This window comes from Dipodomys spectabilis, unplaced genomic scaffold, assembly GCF_019054845.1.
Source record: "Dipodomys spectabilis isolate Male_0828 unplaced genomic scaffold, ASM1905484v1 ptg000138l, whole genome shotgun sequence".
NCBI lineage: Eukaryota > Metazoa > Chordata > Mammalia > Rodentia > Heteromyidae > Dipodomys > Dipodomys spectabilis.
Window position 1 is genome coordinate 4,319,537 of NW_024870815.1, and position 17,906 is coordinate 4,337,442.

Genomic DNA, 17,906 nt, shown 5'->3' on the forward strand with positions numbered 1-17,906 from the left:
AGTCGCTGACCTGTGTGAAACAAGATGCCTGCTAGAAACTCTTTGAGCCCAATGGGTTTGGTTGACACGCATATTTCTGAGGCAGGCACTTTGCTGTCAGATTAGGTCAAACCTAATCTTTATCTGACCTAGGGCTGTGGTCAGATTTCTGATGAGTGGATTGTACAGTTGGGATAATTGAATGTCCAAGATCCGTGGATGAATGGCAAGCCCCAGCTTTTAATAGATTTTCATTTTAACCTAGGCAAGGCAGTTGTTTTTTGATAGAGAAGAAGTGTGGACTGTTGATGGTTGAGATGGGACCAGTAGTGGGAACTGATTTTACAGAGGAGATTAAGGCCCAGAAACGTGGAAAGGACTCCATTCGAAAGGGTCAGTATAAAAGGCAGAGCAAGGCATGCCCTTATTTTTGGCTACTTGCAGCACTGAGCTCCTGAACATTATACTTTTTGGTTTCAGAGTCAGCTTAAGAAGCCTATAGTTAACTAATTATATTGAAAAAAAGGTGCAGAGAACTTGGCTAGACTTGGGCAGTCCACTTTGAAGAATTGGATGAAAATTAGGCATGTGGGGGAGGCAAAGGCTATTGCACGGTGGCATGGAGGGATAGCATCCTGCTAAGGAGGGAACCACATAAATGAGTCTGTCAGCCTGTCAGGGACTTCACAGATTCTATACAGAGGCTGTTAGTTTGATTAGAATGTTAGGTAATTTGGAATCTTCTCCTGTGGAAGTTGACACATTGGTGATTGAACACATCTTCATAATGAAGCGAGTGTAACTTTTGTGGTTCAGTGGCCTCTGCCCAGCCACCAGAGGTGCCAACACGTAGCCAAAACCTCATGGACTGTGCATTGCAGTTTCTTTCTTCTTCATGAAAGGCAGCCATTAGGAAAGATACAAGAAAGGGCCCAGCCATACACATAGACCAGGGACTCAGGAGGCCTAAATGGCGGCCATGATCAGGTGCTCAGTACCCTCCTGTTCTCTCTAAGCAAACCTTACTTCCTACTAAAGCCATATACATCAGGAGTAGAAGTTGCTTCAAATGCTTTCAGTTCTATAAGCTATTTTCGAAATTAGAAATAAAAAAAGATTCAACATATAAGGATAGAAATTTCTACCATCTAGGATTTCTTTGGAATTTATTCTTTTGAAAGGAAAGCTTAATTCTAACCCCCCCCCACCTCCCCCCCCACACACATGTGCAGTCAGTAATCTTGATGAATCCCTAGGTAATTAGATTCTTTTTTTTTGGGTCCGGTCATGGGGCCTGAACTCTGGGCCTGGGCGCTGTCCCTTAGCTCTTCAGCTCAAGGCTAGCTCTCTACCACTTGAGCCACAGCGCCACTTCTGGCTTTTTTCTTTTTGCTTATGTGGTGCTGAGGAATCGAACCCAGGGCCTCAGGCATGCAAGGCAAGCACTCTACCACTGAGCCACCTTCCCAGCCCCTAGTTCTTTCTGTGTTCCCTAACTTTATGTTGGAAGAGCCTTTGTGTAGTTGTCTTTTGATCTTCCAGTCTCTAAAAGCCAGCAAAAGGCAGTCAGGCTGGCTGGCCAACAGCAGTGATTTCCTGCACAGAACACCCAGCTGGAGCTTGTCTTTTGGTCCATTCATCAATGGCCCTGTCCCTGTTGTACCTCGCTTGGCAAGAGTTTGCTTTCTTGCTCTCTTTTAATACCACCGCTGATTACATTAAGTGCGTACTCCCAGGACAAAGGGTGTTTGATTCCCATGACAGTGAAAATGGGTGTTTGTATCCACCGAGAAACAGGAGAGACTCACCCTCTGTCACTATCTGCTTCAGGCTGGGGTGGCCGCCTGCCGGGCTGTGGGTGCTTTTGTGTGTGGCTTCCAGAACACAGATCACCTGTGCTCCTGCCTCACTCTGGTCTTACCAGGTAGCTCTTTGAGAGGTCCATTTTTCCCCCCTCCTCTCCCCTCCCTATGCAAATACCAAAGCTCTTCACTGTTCTGAAGAATTGCAGTATTTTATTTTGTTGTAGCTGGAAGGAATAATTTCCTAAGGCACAGAAAAAAGTCCTGCTGATAGGGAAATAAGAGCTAGACATTCTACTTTTGCATCTTGTTGCCAAAATGTGGAATACCCCATTCCAGTTTGTACTTCATTGGCTCAGCCAAGGGTAAAATCAGCCCTTTGCTTGCCTATAATTATTTTTACATTTTTCTCTCATGTTGATTTGGTATCTTTAACAAAGCTATATGGGAAAGGGTTTGACCCATGAGTTCAGTAGGCTTATTTGCTAAGCTATGCCATATATGAGGACAAAGAAAGAAAGATGTACCCTCCCCTGGAGAGAGGCAGGGGTGCTGGAGTGAGGGCCAGCAGCCAGGAGGAAGGCCTTTAACAAATTGGTCCATTCAGGCTTCCTAGAGGGAGTTCTCTGTGCCAGCAGCAGTTCTGGCCACTGATCCAGTGTTAAAGGCAACTGGCCTTATTTTTAAACCCTAAAAAGCTTGATCTGTTGACCTGACTTTTCTTCAGTATTAGCATTGTCTTAATTGTATGTAATCCAGTGTCATCTTGGGCTCAAAAAACAGAACTACCTGTAATCCTAGCTGCTCAGGAGGCTGAAACCTGGAGGATGGAGGTTTGAAGTCAGTCCAGGAAGGAAAGTCCACTGTATACTCCATTTTGAAAATAACCAGCTAAAATCCAGACTGGAAGTGTGGCTCCAGTGGTACAGAGTGCCAGCTGAGCAAGCAAGCTGAGTGACAGTATGAAGCCCTGAGTCTTAAGTAAGCCACGATACCAGCACAAAACAAACAACCCCAGTTTAAACTCTTTAACTCATACCATTTTGGCCAAATAAACTTTATGTTACAATTTGCTAATTTGGAAGCTGGAAATAATTATTCATAGCATTTAATTTGGAAGTGATTATAAGCATTTAAGCATTTAATGAAATACTGCTCATGCATAATAAAATTTAAAAAATTGTTTGCAAAACAGTCATTTCACTGATTGTGAATATTATCATTATTCTTGGTCAACCTGCCTTTTTTATTTTTTTTTGGTGACAACACTGGGGATTGAACTCAGGGCCTGAGTACTGTCCCTTAGCTTTTTTGCTCAAGGCTAGCACTCTTCCCTTTGAACTGCAGCTTCACTTTTTACTTTTTGGGGGTTAATTGAAGATAAGACTTGAGCCTCTTGGACTTTCCTGCTTGGGCTGGCTTTGAATGATAATCTGCAGATCTCAGCCTTCTAAGTAACTAAGATTACAAGTGTGAGCCTCTCAGTACCCTGCTCAGCCTACCTTTAAAGGAATGCCAGTATATTAGCCCGAACAGTTATTACTGCCGTTATAACCCATAACAATAGAGGTTGCCCATATGTTATTATAATACATTGTAATTTGCAACTATATTATACTTCTGTTGTCATTCCTTTTATTAGTCTGTTATTATCTCGTCATCTAATTCCAACAATGTAAAAATGGTAGCTCCTATATTAACAACACACTTTATTCCACATTGCATTAAGTTCCTGAGAGGAATTTACTTCACCCAGGATCTGAACACAGTAGTAAATTCTGAAGTGATGGAGAAGTTAAATTCCTCTATTATTTTCTTAAAATTTTAGCCCTGCCTTGTTTGTAGTAATAAGATGTGATTATAGGCTTTGAGGAGAGAGACCTATATTATCACCACCAAAGAGGCTGCATAGATAATTTTCTCTACTGGTCACAGTAAGAAAGTTTAAAAAACGTGAATTAATAGAATGTTACATTTTTACCTAAAATGTTCACAATACCATTATTTTCAACATGCAATCAATGCCAAACTAGTGATGTGGTTGACATACTCTTTCCCAGGGAGGTCTTTGGAATCCAGTGTGTGTCACCGCTCACTCCCCGTGCATCTCAGCTAACAGCAGTCACCTTTCACATGCTCACTGACCACTGGTGGCTCATGGTACATTTACTCCCCGTGCATCTCAGCTTGCAGCAGTCACCTTTCACATGCTTACTGACCACTGGTGGCTCATGGCTGCAGCTTTGGGTAGTACCCAGGCCGAGGAAGATTGCTTTCGTATAGGTCCTACAGCATCAGCACTACCTGGCACCAAGAATTCCTTCAGTAAATTCACATTGGAGTCCATCCACGTGGACTTATCTTAATAGTGAGGTTGATTTTGTCAAGTAACTTGTTGGGGTTTGTGTTTCTATATCAGCTTTATATTTAGGTGGCTAATAGTTGCTTCTCAATGCATGTGATGTGAATAAATCATTTTTTTTAAAGTTTCTTTTAGGTAGGTTTATTTTTTTATTTTTTTTTTGGGTCCGGTCATGGAGCCTGAACTCTGGGCCTGGGCGCTGTCCCTCAGCTCTTCAGCTCAAGGCTAGCGCTCTACCACTTGAGCCACAGCGCCACTTCCGGCTTTTTTCTTTTTGCTTATGTGGTGCTGAGGAATTGAACCCAGGGCCTCAGGCATGCAAGGCAAGTGCTCTACCACTGAGCCACCTTCCCAGAACCTAGGTTTTTTTTTTTAATCTTCCCTTAAATAGACTTGTTATCTTTCCTCTTAAACCATAAACTCTTGAATAAACTGTGATATTTTTACTCTTGAAACTGTCATAGCATGAATACAGGGTATATGGGGTATGGTGCTTGAGTGTGTGTGTATGTGTGTGTGTGTACGCCAGGGCGAATCTTACTAAAACTTTGTTATATTCATAGAAGCGTTTCCCATCCTTCTATGCTAATGCCTAAGCACAGAACGTGGTTGGAGATGGAAAGATAGAAGGTCCAAGGGTTTCAAATCCAGGGACCAGGAGTTTGTCTTCACCAGGAGGGTAGCTCTGGATCCCCCAAAACTCCGGCTGAAAGGCTTTGCCACTTGCACTGCCCTGTCAGTCTTTTTTAAATTTTTTAAAAATTATCTTTAGTTGTACAAAGGAGTTCCCATTCTACAAAACACAGTATATGAGTACAAAGTGTCTCACAATATTGTCACTCTTTTTTTTTTTTGGAGGGAGGGGGGGGTTCGGTCGTGGGGCCTGAACTCTGGGCCAGGGCGTTGTCCCTCAGCTCTTCAGCTCAAGGCTAGCGCTCTACCACTTGAGCCACAGCGCCACTTCTGGCTTTTTTCTTTTTGCTTATGTGGTGCTGAGGAATCGAACCCAGGGCCTCATGCATGCAAGGCAAGCGCTCTACCACTGAGCCACCTTCCCAGCCCCACCCATCTCTCTTAACCCATCCCTTCTCTCTCTTTTTTCTTTAATTGAGATTAGGTGATTACTTAAATTTCACATATTTCACAGTATTGTGGAAACACAAACACGTTTTAATTTTCACAAGGCAAATTGTCATTATGGCCTATCCAGTTTGTGAATTCTATAAGCTTTGACATTACCAGTTATTTGTTCTACATCAGGTGGTGGTTACATTTCTTTCCTTTTGCTTAGTGTAGGCTGTTCACACTTACTCTGTTCCTCCTTCAGGCTTCCCTCTGTTGCATGCATATATCTACCATATATATGGTCCAGAACATGGAGTCATTTAGCAATGATATGACAAAATGGGTGGCTGTCCTTTGTTTCTTGAGTCCTTTACTTTATCATATCTTCTTGTATTTTGGCTTTAGCATCCACATATCAGGGAGACCATGTGCCGTTTGTCTCTTTGTTCTTGGCTTACTTTGCTCAAAATAATCTGCTCTAGTTCCATCCATTTCCCTGCAAATGCCATTATTTTGTCCTTTCTAATGGCTGCATAATATTCCACTGTATATAGGTACCACAATTTTTGGATCCACTCATCAGTAGTGGGGCATCTGGGTTGCTTCCAAATCTTGGCTATTGTGAACAGTGCTGCAATAAACATGGAGGTGCATGTGTCTTTGTATACTGGTTCCTGTTGTTCAGGGTAGATGACTAGGAGTGGTATGGCTGGGTCAGAGGGGAGGTCTATATTTAGCTTTCTGAGGTATCTCCAGACTGTTTTCCAAAGTGGTTATATTAGTATACATTCTGCCCTGTCAGTCTTTTGGCAAATAGGGGCTGTCACTGCCCCTTGGGAGAGACACCTTGATATGTAAGCCACTGTTAGGCTTCTCTCCCAGGTGTCTAGAGTGAAATGGGTAGATGACTCTGGGCACATTGTAGCTTCTGCACTGTCCAAGGAACACTGTTTGAAGGATTATCATTGGACTTGAGTCCTCTTGTTCCACCTTAGCTCCTCCTTTTGTCCCCTAGGAATCTTCCCCATTGCCCCTCTCTTCCTTGTTCCTGCCAACCAGTAGCTTTGTAAAACCAAATCTCTGGGGAGCAGGGCAGATGGGATCCCATCTCTTAGACCCCAAGCTGAATTCAACTGGGACTGATCAGTTGGACTTAGCTGTTCACAGAGGCTTTTTATTTTGGTCGTGTTTTAATATAGTCCAACCTGTTCATTTCCAGTTGATTGTGGTTATTTTCATTGTTGATCTGGTTTTAGAAGGAGAGTCAAAGAACAGTCTCAGAATGGAATTAGCCCAGAAGACCTACCTGTGCTCAGGCTTCCTGTACAGACTGAGCCTTTGAGAGCAGGAAATACATGCAGATGGGAATTCTTTGTATGGGCACAGACCAGGCAGCTGTGCACAGCCCAACAAATGACATATCCGTTTGTCCTTTCTATCCTGAAGCTTCAGAGGGGACATTGTAGGTATTTTCCTCCTGGAGGTTGGTGAAGCAAATTGAGCACTGACTTTGGAGTTGGGCAGAACAGATGTTAGAATTGTGCTCTGGAAGTTCTAGGCACTTTTTTGAGTATGGAACTTGCCCAGTTGAGAGGGTGAGAAGTTCTGAGCCAAAGTATTTGCCAGTACTCATATATTACAAGGACCAGAAACTCAACTTGAAGTATCCCAGGCTAATCTTGCTTATGTGTATCTCACATACTGTGCTAAACCTGTGCTAAAGGGATGTCCCTATAGCAGGACCTCAGGGGTTACAAGAATGGCCTATCCCGTACCCCTTCTCCAAACACTTTTCTATACAGGCCTGCTTGTGGTGGTGGTTGTTTTTTCCAGTTTTTCCACCACCAGAGAAGAAAGTTTCCTGTTCCCTAACTCTACCATTTCCAAGGAGAATCTGTGGCTAGCCTTGATAAAGACGCAGTCCTATCTGTAGGGGAGCAGCCACAGGATCTAAGTGGAGTGAGGAGGAAACTGAACCTCCCAGATCTATCATGGCATGCAAAGGAGCATTGTTAGGCTGAAGGAAAGGAACAGGCTACCTGAAAGGGAGGGGAAGCAAGCACTCACCATATAAGGCTAGATGGGAAACACCCTTGCTGGAACCCATAGCGATCAAGGGTGTTAGACATGGTGGCTGGGCAGCAGAGTCATATTTGGGTTCTCCATCCACTCCTTTTCTCAGTTGGCAGCATTTATAGTGAGTGCTGTATTAACTTATGGTCCCTTCTTCTGACAGGTATTTAGGACACCAGATGACTGGATAAAAGATATCTAGCAGGCTTATTGGAACCACTGTGATCACTAGAAATGATACTTCCAACATTCCAGTGTGGAGTGACCCAAGTGTCCCTATTTCTGAAACCTAGTCAAGGAGCTGATGAAATATGCAATGTACCAACTTCAGGCACTAAAATTTTCCTAGAGTAAAAGCGGGGATAAAATAGAAACATAAACAGAGCCCTTCTCCACATTGCAAAGATCATTTTCACAACCAAGTACTTTGCATGTGGACCTGCTTTTTACTCTTGAGTGTGAGCTCCTTAAAAGCAGTTTCACTGAGGTATTATTTATATTTTGCTACAAGTTAATCTTAGTAAGTTGACAGAGTTGTTTAATCAACACAATCTAGTTCTAGAACATTTCCCTCATCCCAGGGAAAAAAAGAAAACAACAACAAAAACCCCGTCACTTGTAATCACTTCCTGTCACCAACTCCAGCCAATTAGGAATCGTCTCTATAACCTGGTCTTTTCTAGACATACTGTAAAATTGGAAGCATAAGAATGTGGCCTTTAGCTTTATGTTTTTAAGTCTTCTCCATGCTCCGTGGTTCCACATTGCATTCCTTTTCTTCTTTGGAGAGTATTTGATGTCACCATGCTACAGTTTGCCTAGAAGATGTTTTAGTCTTGATTTTTTTTCAGTTATAAATATTGCTTCTGTAGACATTCACGTACAAGTCTTTGCTTGGATCTACTTTCATTTCTCATGGTTAGATACACAGGAATGGAATTGCTGGCTCGTAGGGTACATTTTTTATTTTTAAAGAAACTGTCAGACTGCTCTCTACATTAGCGATACCATTTTGTATCTATTTTGCATTTTTCTCTATTGACTGCTAGGTTGGACCTGATTATTTACTTATTTTTAAGATAAAGTCTTATCTATTACATGCTGCCTACAAACTTGCTACCTTTTCTGTCTCTGTTTGCAGAACTGGGATTATATGTACTACTTCTATACCCAGTAGAACTTTGAATTGGTTATTAGGTACGTACAGGCAGTTTTTCCCTTGAGAGGGGAACCTAGTGGTATGTCTGGAAGGAGGTATTGAAATGAACATAAAATGATAGAATTACAAAAACCATAAAATTAAAAAATACTCAAAAAAAAAAAGCAAACCCAAAACTTCACAGGGCTAGATGCCATTGGTTCACATGTGCAGTCCTAGCTACTCGGGAGGCTGAGATCAGAGGATTGTGGTTTGAAGCTAGTCCAGGAAGAAATGTCCATGAGACTCTTATCTCCAATTAGCCAAGAAGAGAGCCTGAAGTGGAGCAGTGGCAGAAGTGGTAGACAGCTAGCCTTGAATACAAAAACTCAGGGGAAGCACCCAGGCCCTGACTACAAGCTCCAGGTCTGAAAAAAAAGAAAACCCCATAAATTGATAGGGGACTTTAGGGATATATTAAACATAATCTCAGCATAAGGAGTAATCACATGGAATTTCTTAGTGCTGAGACAGTTGGTTTTGGAAAAGCTTAGGTTTTTAATGTTGCATAGATTTAGGGCAGGTGTCACCTTGGGACTTCGGTAGGCTCACTAGAGCATGTGAGTAGCTGATTTGACAGCTGATAGTAATGTTGCTGGGGACATGGCCAATTTCAGCTCAGTGCCGCTGGCTCTGTCTGATTCATGGACCAACATCAGTCCTGGTGGACGGCAGGCTTAATTCTCAAAGAAGGACGATGTGTTTAATTCTCAGAGAAATGACATCCTTTGGATAAAGGCAAGGGTGAGATTAATGTTCTGAAGAGAGTTTTACTGCATAATTATTGTGAAGCAGTATCTGAGTGGCATTTATAGTTTTCAAAGAATGTGCTCATTTATTTTCTTAAAAAAATGTGAGATATTACAGTATTTTTTTTAAACCTCATTCCAAAGTGAGATTATTGCTAGGTAGTTTTTCCTAACTACTGTAAAAACATTTATTTTTATTTTTTTTTTTAGTTTTAAATTGACATAGTAATTATACACATGGGAATAAGGTGATATTTTACTATATGTATACAGTGTATAAAGATGAAATGACAGGAATTAATGCTCATTTTAACCAACCTGTACCCTACTTAATTTAAAAAGGAAGTTATATATATGAAAGTACTTAACCCACAAGTAATGCTCACTAGAATTTGCTTATTCATTTGTTCACTCATTTAATTCATCCATTTATCCATATACACATCTGTTTGTGGATTAAGTTTGGTGAGACAAAGGACAAAGGTTGAACCAGTGTAACAGTGATACACTTTACAACTTGGCGGGGGGGGGGGGGGGGGGGGGTGGTCGAGGTGGGGGTTGGGGGGGTGTTCGGTGGGAGGGAAAGCAGGAGAAAATGAGGGAGGGGTAACAATATTCAACAAGAATTGTACTCATTTCCTTACTTGTGTAACTGTAACCCCCTATATATCACCTTTAAAATAAAAGAATAAAGAGACATAAATCATAGGCAGCTTTGATTTTTTTTTTTATCTCAAACTTGAAAGTGAAGTTAGTACATTCTTTGGATGAATTCATAAGACTCTCCTGATTATTATTACTATTATTCTTATAATAACAATATTTGGGTGCTAGAGATCCAATTCAGGACATTGGGCACACTAGGTCCTCTGTGGTATAGAACAGTATCACTGAGCCACATCCTCAGCCTTGATTAAAAAAGCTTTCCACAGTTAATTCAAATTTAGAATACTTTTTTTTTTTTTTGTCAGTTGTGGGGCGGGCTTAAACTCTGGGTTTGGGTTTTGTCCCTCAGCTCTTCAGCTCAAGGCTAGTACTCTACCACTTGAGCCACACCGCCACTTCAGTTTTCTGAGTGGTTTATCGGAGGTAAGAGTCTCACAGACTTATGTGCCCAGGTGGCTTTGAACTGTGGTCCTGAGATCTCAGCCTCCTGAGTAGCTAGGTTTACAGGTGTGAGCCATTAGTGTCTGGCTTTCCTAACTCTTAATTCAGAACTTAACACTTTCTTTTTCTTTTTCTTTTTTTTTTTTGTCTGTGTTGGCGATTGAGGCCTTCCAGAATATTACAGCACCAAGCTCTGTCCTCAGCCCAGAGTATCTAAAACGGAGTAATGATAAAGTTCAGTAGCTTCCCCTTTTCTCTCTTACCTCACCATGCTACCCTTCCTCCTTTGAGGCCTGTTAACTCTCAAGGGATCTTTTCTCTGATTAAACTGCAGGTGACCCAGAGCATGAGAGGTGAGAGGAACTGTGGCATTCCTGCCTGTGGGCCATAGCTAGACAGTCATTTTTTGCAGCTGGCTGTTATTATTATCACTATTACTGTTATTATGATGATGATGTTGGTGCCAGTCCTGGGATTTGAACTCAGGGCCTCTACACTGTCTCTGCTTTTTTGCTCAAGGCTAGCACGCTACCACTTGAGCCACTTCTAGCTTTTTGGTGGTTCATTGGAGAAAAGGATCTCATGGACTTTCTTCCCTGGGCTTTGAATGGCATTCTCAGACCTCAGCCTCCTGAGGAGCTAGTATTATGTAGCGAGCCATCAGACCTGGCTCCAGCTGGTGTTGTGAGTCTTGATCATAGGGTTTTTCTGGGAGTGTTTAGGGACTGAATTATGTACGTCAGAATATTTGGATTCGAAGATGTTTTGATGGAGGTCATTAAGGTAAAACAAAGTCATATAGTCAGCCTTCGCACAGTAACAGTGGAGTCCTCAGATCAGGACTTTGATACATGGAGAGGAGGACTGAGTGAAAACTGAGAGGCAAGTTGGTTATTCACAGCAGAGGGGAGAAGGCTCACAGAGAGAACCAGCCCTGTCTCCACCCTGACTTAGGACTTACAGTTTTCAGCACTGTGAGAAATGCATTTCCAGTTTTTAAACTGCAGTCTGTGGGAACTCCAGCACACCAGGACTTGGTGCCTTTGGAGGCCTCTTTCCTCTCCTCACCTCACTTAGGATGGAGCCCTCCTGCTGTTTTGCCAGGGAAGGTGATGGTCTAGCTGCTGGTGGTTGCTTCCTCATCAGGCGTCAGCTTCTCCCTGCCCTCTAGTCCACCCTCTTCCAGGAAATTTAACCCTACTTCCTGTGAGGTGAGCTATCAATATGAGGCCCATAGGAAACACAGATGGACATGGAGGTAAGCTCTGGTAATTCAGGCTGACTACAATAAAGCATCGTCCTTCTCTTCATTCTCATGGTTGAAGTATAGAGCAGGTTTTCTTGTACCTTTTACATTTTCCAAGTGTGGATTACCTCTCTCCCCTCCCCCCACCTCTCATGAGTTTGAATAGGTATAGTGGAATCACAACGCAGTGCTCTTCAAAGGACAGTCCTCCTTGGCCTCCACACACATTCACCTTTGAACCCTGCATGTGAGGAAAGGGTACAAGAGCTCCAAGTCTTCTGAACGTTTGCATCATCTCTGGCCACTTTTGAATAAAATGACTTGAGTCTTCATGCTCCCATTTCCACACTTAGTGCTCATTCATTGTTTTTCATAGGTTCATTCAGCCCTAATGACATTTTGCTGAGTATTAATAATAAGGAAATGCTTGGTGAGGTTGGAGATCAAACCTTAGTGTAACTGTTTAGGATGATGTGTTTTACTTAGTGTTGAGCAAGGGTAGAATCACAGGTGAAGCAACCAGAGCAGTCTTGTCTTGTGAAGAACTATTGGCCTGCTTCACAGCTTTGTCCAGAATCGGGCTGGTAAAAGCTCCACCCTAGGAACTCCTTGCCAAGGTTCAGTTTGATGACCTTTGCCCTTTGCAAAGCCCAGCATTCTGCGACATCTGGATACTCAAGGAGAATGGCAGTGTGAGAGAAGGGGGCAGGAGAAGGCATGGACAACTTGGTAAGGCCAAATGAGTGGAGGCTTTCAGAACTTGGTACTTTCATCTGTACATGGGGAAACCTGATCACTGTGTTGCCTTTACTCAAATCTCTATGAAGCTAATGATGTCATAGTGCATTGGGATCAAAGAGAACTTTGCTGAGGTCAAAGGGGAAGTGTGAAGACTATTTGTATCTCTGCCTACATGTTCATTCATGAAACATCGATTGATTATATGCCAGTGGCTAGGGCCCAGGTATGTAGTAAACAAATGAAAATTATATCCTAAAAGGCCTCTCTTCCAAAGTAAGTGGGCTATCTGAGATGTAAAATTTCAAATTTACTGAAAAATAGTAATGGAACTTCAATCCCTCCCTCATCATGAGGGGTCAAAGAATGGATCTTTTGTTCTGGGGAGGCTTGGTCTTTGAAGAGGATTGTGTGTGTGATGATTCCTAACACAAACTCAGTCTCAGCCCACCCAAATCCTGTGCTTCCTTGAAAGTCCACCCCGATTTATAAAGGCTTCCTTCATTTTCCCCACTCTCAAAGATCTCCACTCTGAATTTCTGCAGGATTTAATACCTAGTTGTGAGATTTTTTTTAAAAATTATTATTTTTTTTGGTTGCAAGATTTTTGCTTGTTTTCTACTCTTACTATTTACTACCTTGGTCAGTTCTGAATCCTCCAATAGTACATGCTCTTCCTTGCCATAATTGATATTTAAAATTTGGTCCTAGGCTGGAAATGGTGGGGTGGTCCCTGCCATACCAGCTGCACAGAACTTATAAATAGGCAGATCGCAGATCAGGCCAGCCCTAGGCAAAAACCACCAGACCTTAAAAATAATAAAAGAAAAAGTACTGAGAGCAGGGTTCAAGTGGGAAAGTTCCAGCCTAACAGTATGGGGCCCTGAGTTCAAACCCCAGTACCAGCAGAAAAAAAAAAATCAGTCATGCAGATAAGCCATTCAACTGTAGATCAAAATGCATTGCACTGAGACTTGAAAAGAGACTTGAAATAGCTTCTGCCCATGAGGAGGAATTGGGATGGTATGAAATGCTATACTGTTCAGGACACCTTTGCTTGTATGGTCTGAAGAGACTTTTGTAGAATAAAGTTTTTGTTTTACCAGATCAAGAGAATTGCTAAAATAGGTTTAAAAAATCCTTTGCTTGCAGACAGATTATTTGTTGTCTGAGAATATTGAAGTACATATTGACAATGAGAAATAGTTTAGTTTCTTCATTTGTTCGACATTTCCTTGGATATGTGGATTTGAGGTCTGATGTTTTAATCAGGGGTCCCCTCTTGGGACCTGACACCATTTCCCTATAACCTCCCAGGTTTTTCCTACTAGCCATGGCTTCCAGGCGTTAGAACCTTTTCCAAATGCCAGGACAGAAGTGGCCTTTTAATAACTCTAGTTATACCCAGCTCTGGTTCTTGCTTCTAACTGTTATGTAGATTCTCAGCATCTCTTTCCCCATCTTTGTAATCCTGGAAATGTATACCATGGACCACACAGCTTCTCACACCCAGAGCCTTGGGCTCCAGAAAGACATTTATTTAGTACTTAATTACCTTCCCCTGGGAACCTTTGGAATCCGTTACTTTATTTCTTTAATCCCCTTCAAATGAGAGTTGCATACTTTTCACTGCCAGGCTTTAAAAATGGGAAGAAAAAAAAAGCCAAAGCCAAATATACCAAAAAGCTAACATAACATCCTTCCAGTCTCTGTGACCTCGAAAAATCCTACCACCGCTGCCTCAGGCCTTGTGTTGGGTGAATGAAAGAATGAATGTGCTGTGTAGTTCTTGGTGGGCTGCACTTTGTGGGTTTGCACAGTTGTGGCTTCTTTTTCTCCCCTTTCAGCTGCATTGATTTAGTCTTTTTCCTTGGCTATTTCTAGAGGATGGAAAGAATTAAATTTGAGGGATATTTTTCATTTTCTAGAAATAGTTGGTATGGAAATTATGAGCCAATAGCAGTGTAGGAATGGTAATCAAATGGTCATTATTATTTCTGTTTTGTAGGTATGCTCAGGTCGTAGGTAGTGTGTTAGTCAGTGAGTGAAAGCATTAGATCAAAAGTTCAAATCCCAGTCTTGGACCAAAAAGAAAAAAAATTGTTTTGACATGGAAAGCCAGCTCCAGTTTGATTTGTAAGCTAGGCCCACTCTGACAAGTCTGTTTCCCACATCTATCTATCCATTCTAGGTTCTCAAACTTCAGTGTGTAGAGATTCAACCAAGGAAATTCCTGGTCCCCTGCCCTTTGAGATTCAGTTTCTATGGGAAGGATCAACAGCCATTCTGTTGCTTGCGGGTTTTGTTTCTTCTATCTTCTTAAATAAGTTTTGACCAGAATGGTAAGAATGGGGAGGAATCTGAGATGACCTTGAAAGGCTTTTACAATAATGGCTAGCTGTGTGAAACTTTTGTCAGCCATTCCTTAGGACCAACTTCACTGGGATAGTACTAGTTGACAAAAGTTCAGTTTTTTGTTTTAGAAGCATGGTTCAAGTGGTAGAGCACTACCCTAGTGAGCATAAGCCACTGCGTTCAATCCTCAATTTTGACAAAGAAAGGCCAAAAAAAGCAGTTTAGAGGAGATAGCGCTATAAACATAAAAAAAACAGGATGGATGCTGAAAGTTCACATCTGTAACCCTAGGTGTTCCAGAAGCTGAGATCTGAGAATTGCAGTTCAGAGCCAGACTAGGCAGAAAAGTCTGTGAGATCATCTTTCTGTCCAGCCAAAATGTTGGAAGTGGAACTGTAGCTCAAGTGATACAAGTGCCAGCCTTGAGTGAAAAATCTGTGCGAGAGTGTGAGGCCCTGAGTTCATCTTCCACTACCAGCACACAAAATCCAAACAACGGTACACTCAAGTATTAAAGGGCTTGCCTAGCATGCTCAATTCCCTCAGTTAAGTCACACACACACACACACACACACACACACACACACACACACACACACACACACACAGTTCATCTTTTCACTTGTCAGGTGGCTCTTGAGAAGTTAACATTTATCTAACACCTACTATATGATAGGACTTTGCTCACATGTGATCTTCCCTTTATGATAGTGCACTTTCGTATTTCTTAGCCAGTACACAAAAATTCCACATTTCATGCATGTTCGGGTTTTGATGGAAAAGAGAAATACACCATGTTTCATGCTTTTAATACAGATTGTGAGTTTTTGGTTTTAGTTGTGCAGCCCTATAAGGCAGTGGAAAAAAGATTCAGCTTCTGTCAGACTTAGGGATTTGGCTCCGAATTCCATCAAGAGACCTTTATAGGGACATTTCTGCCTCCAGAAAACGAAGATCTTGCTAGCTCTGTGGTCCTTTGAAGATGGACCCAAGTACCTTGCTGAATGCAATGAAAACCAGGAAGCTTCTTCCTTTGAAAATATTGTATATGTATTTAAAATATTACATTCAAGATCCAGAAGACCACAAACTTCTAATTTTGAAGCAGTTGAAATCTCTTCCAGTACCAATTCCGAATTGCCAGGGCCCCCAGGAGGACCTGGAGAGCCTTGCATTGTTTAAAGTGGGTTGGGATTTGTGTGGAAAGAAGAGGTTTTATTGTTCCTGGCAGTTTTTACTGTGCCATTTAGGAGGGGGCCAGAGGGCAGGAACAACTACTGGAAAAACAAATAAGAAGTGAATGGCCTGGAATGTGAAGTGTTTTTCTTACCATTTTTCACTGTTGCAATCTTCCAAAGGAGGCAGATAGTATATTTGCTAAATGAAGTTAGAGGAACTACTTTAGCATAGAGTCTGGTTTTTTGGTGTGTTTGTTTCTATAATGACATACTGGTTTTTAGATAACTTTCTAAAGAAAAAAAGGTATATTCACAGTTAGGTAGATTTAAAGGACTGCCTCACGCTAGCATCAGTTTAGCTTGTGGCAGATGATACCATAAAGGAGGAAAATATTTGGAGAAGTCAGGGAAAAATGAAAGATGAGATTGTGGGGAAGTAAGAGATTTAGTAAGAGATTTAAGATTTATTTCGTATTTTATTTTTACAAGTCCTTTTGTAAGAACTCAGTCTGGGAGACCAGCATTCTGTGGACATACCCCAACCCAATGACCTAAAGACCTCCCACTAGGCTCTATCTTTGAAGATTGTATCACTTCCCACAGTACCACTGGAGAGACCAAGCTTTCAGCCATGAGTCCTTGGGGGCAAACTGCATCCCAACCATAGCCAAATAGATACAGCATTTTCTGTAGTGAAAATTGAATTAAACTTTTTAGTATTTAGGCTGCATTTATATGTGGAATCTTAACATGTGTTACTTACCAAAGCGAAGAGTGAAGTGATTATTCCCAAGGAGGGTGGTAAAGTACATGGGGAAGATTGAAGATACATCAGTCAGAACATAGGAGTTTATATTAGAAATGTAGGTGAATGATAAGGGTGATGGGAGGGGCCAGCCTTGAGAACCATTGCCCTGGAGTTGGTACTTGGTGAGCAGCTACTACCAGCCCAATATTCTCTGTGATGAAGCTCTTGGCAGTTAACCTTGTGTAATTACAGTGTGTACAGTTTCCAAGGAAACATGCATTCTGTCACTTCAGTCACCGTATGGCCTCCAGATGAATGCCATTGGAGGTCTTTATGATGACTGGTTTTCAAAGGCGCCTGCTTTAATGGCAGCAGCAATGATGAGATTGAGCACATTAGAAGCCAGAGAGTTACCAGGGGAGCTTTTGGGGCAGCAACATGGACACAAGGAAGGATCAATGTAATATATATTATATATATATATATATATTATATACACACATACTCTAGCATAAGTAATAATGTTTTATGTGCTTGAAAATCACCAGATTCTCAAGTATTTTCATCATAATAAAATGGTAAATGTATAAAGCAATGCATAATTTAATTAGCTCATTAAGCCAGCCCATGATGAATACATATTTCCAAATGCCGTTAGTAGACACTAGTGATATGACAGTTAAAATAATGACAAAATTAAAATGAATAAGGACAAAAAATGAAGCTTGGATTAGTTAGAAAATGTCAGTTATCCTAGGGAGCACATCACAGGTGCACAAAGCATATATCCCCTAGGCTTCCCATCTAGCCAATAACAGACAATCATCTGACCCAGGATCTCTCTCCTACCCATGGCTGATGTTACAATCCAGTCCGAAGGGAACCTCTGTATGTTTATTTGGGAATCTGCATTCATTCATTCATTTCTCTCCTTAGGTGTTGACAAATCTCCCAGGACTGTGGAAGGCTGAATGGATTAAACATGAAGAGCTTGAAAGCAAAGTTCAGGAAGAGTGATGTAAGTGTATCTTGACTCACGGTCTGGCTGCCCTGCCCTGCCCTGCCCTGCCCTGCCCTGCCCTGCCCTGCCCTGTCCTGCCTGGTTCAGTTCTAAGGGCTGCAAGAACAGTTCCCATTGCTGTCTGATAAGGCCCTGCCTTAATACATGACAGAAGCTGGAAGCACTCTGTTGGCTAGGGCGTGCTCTTCCCTTTTTGATGTTTATGTGTACAGCTTTCAAAAATGACTTCTAAAAAATTCTTGAGGTCTATACTTTATAGAGGAAGGAATAAATTATATTAAGTGG

General features: G+C 41.8%; 1 protein-coding gene across 2 annotated transcripts in view; it reads left to right on the forward strand.

Moving 5' to 3' along the window:
* The window catches only part of Rai14 (retinoic acid induced 14), a 120,593-nt gene that overhangs the window by 8,331 nt on the left and 94,356 nt on the right, over positions 1 to 17,906 (forward strand). For both annotated transcript variants that reach the window (XM_042690517.1, XM_042690518.1), the window contains exon 2: positions 17,537 to 17,618. In XM_042690517.1, coding sequence (XP_042546451.1) covers positions 17,583 to 17,618 — 36 coding nt within the window. In that variant the 5' untranslated portion in view covers positions 17,537 to 17,582. The remainder of the gene's footprint in view (positions 1 to 17,536; positions 17,619 to 17,906) is intronic.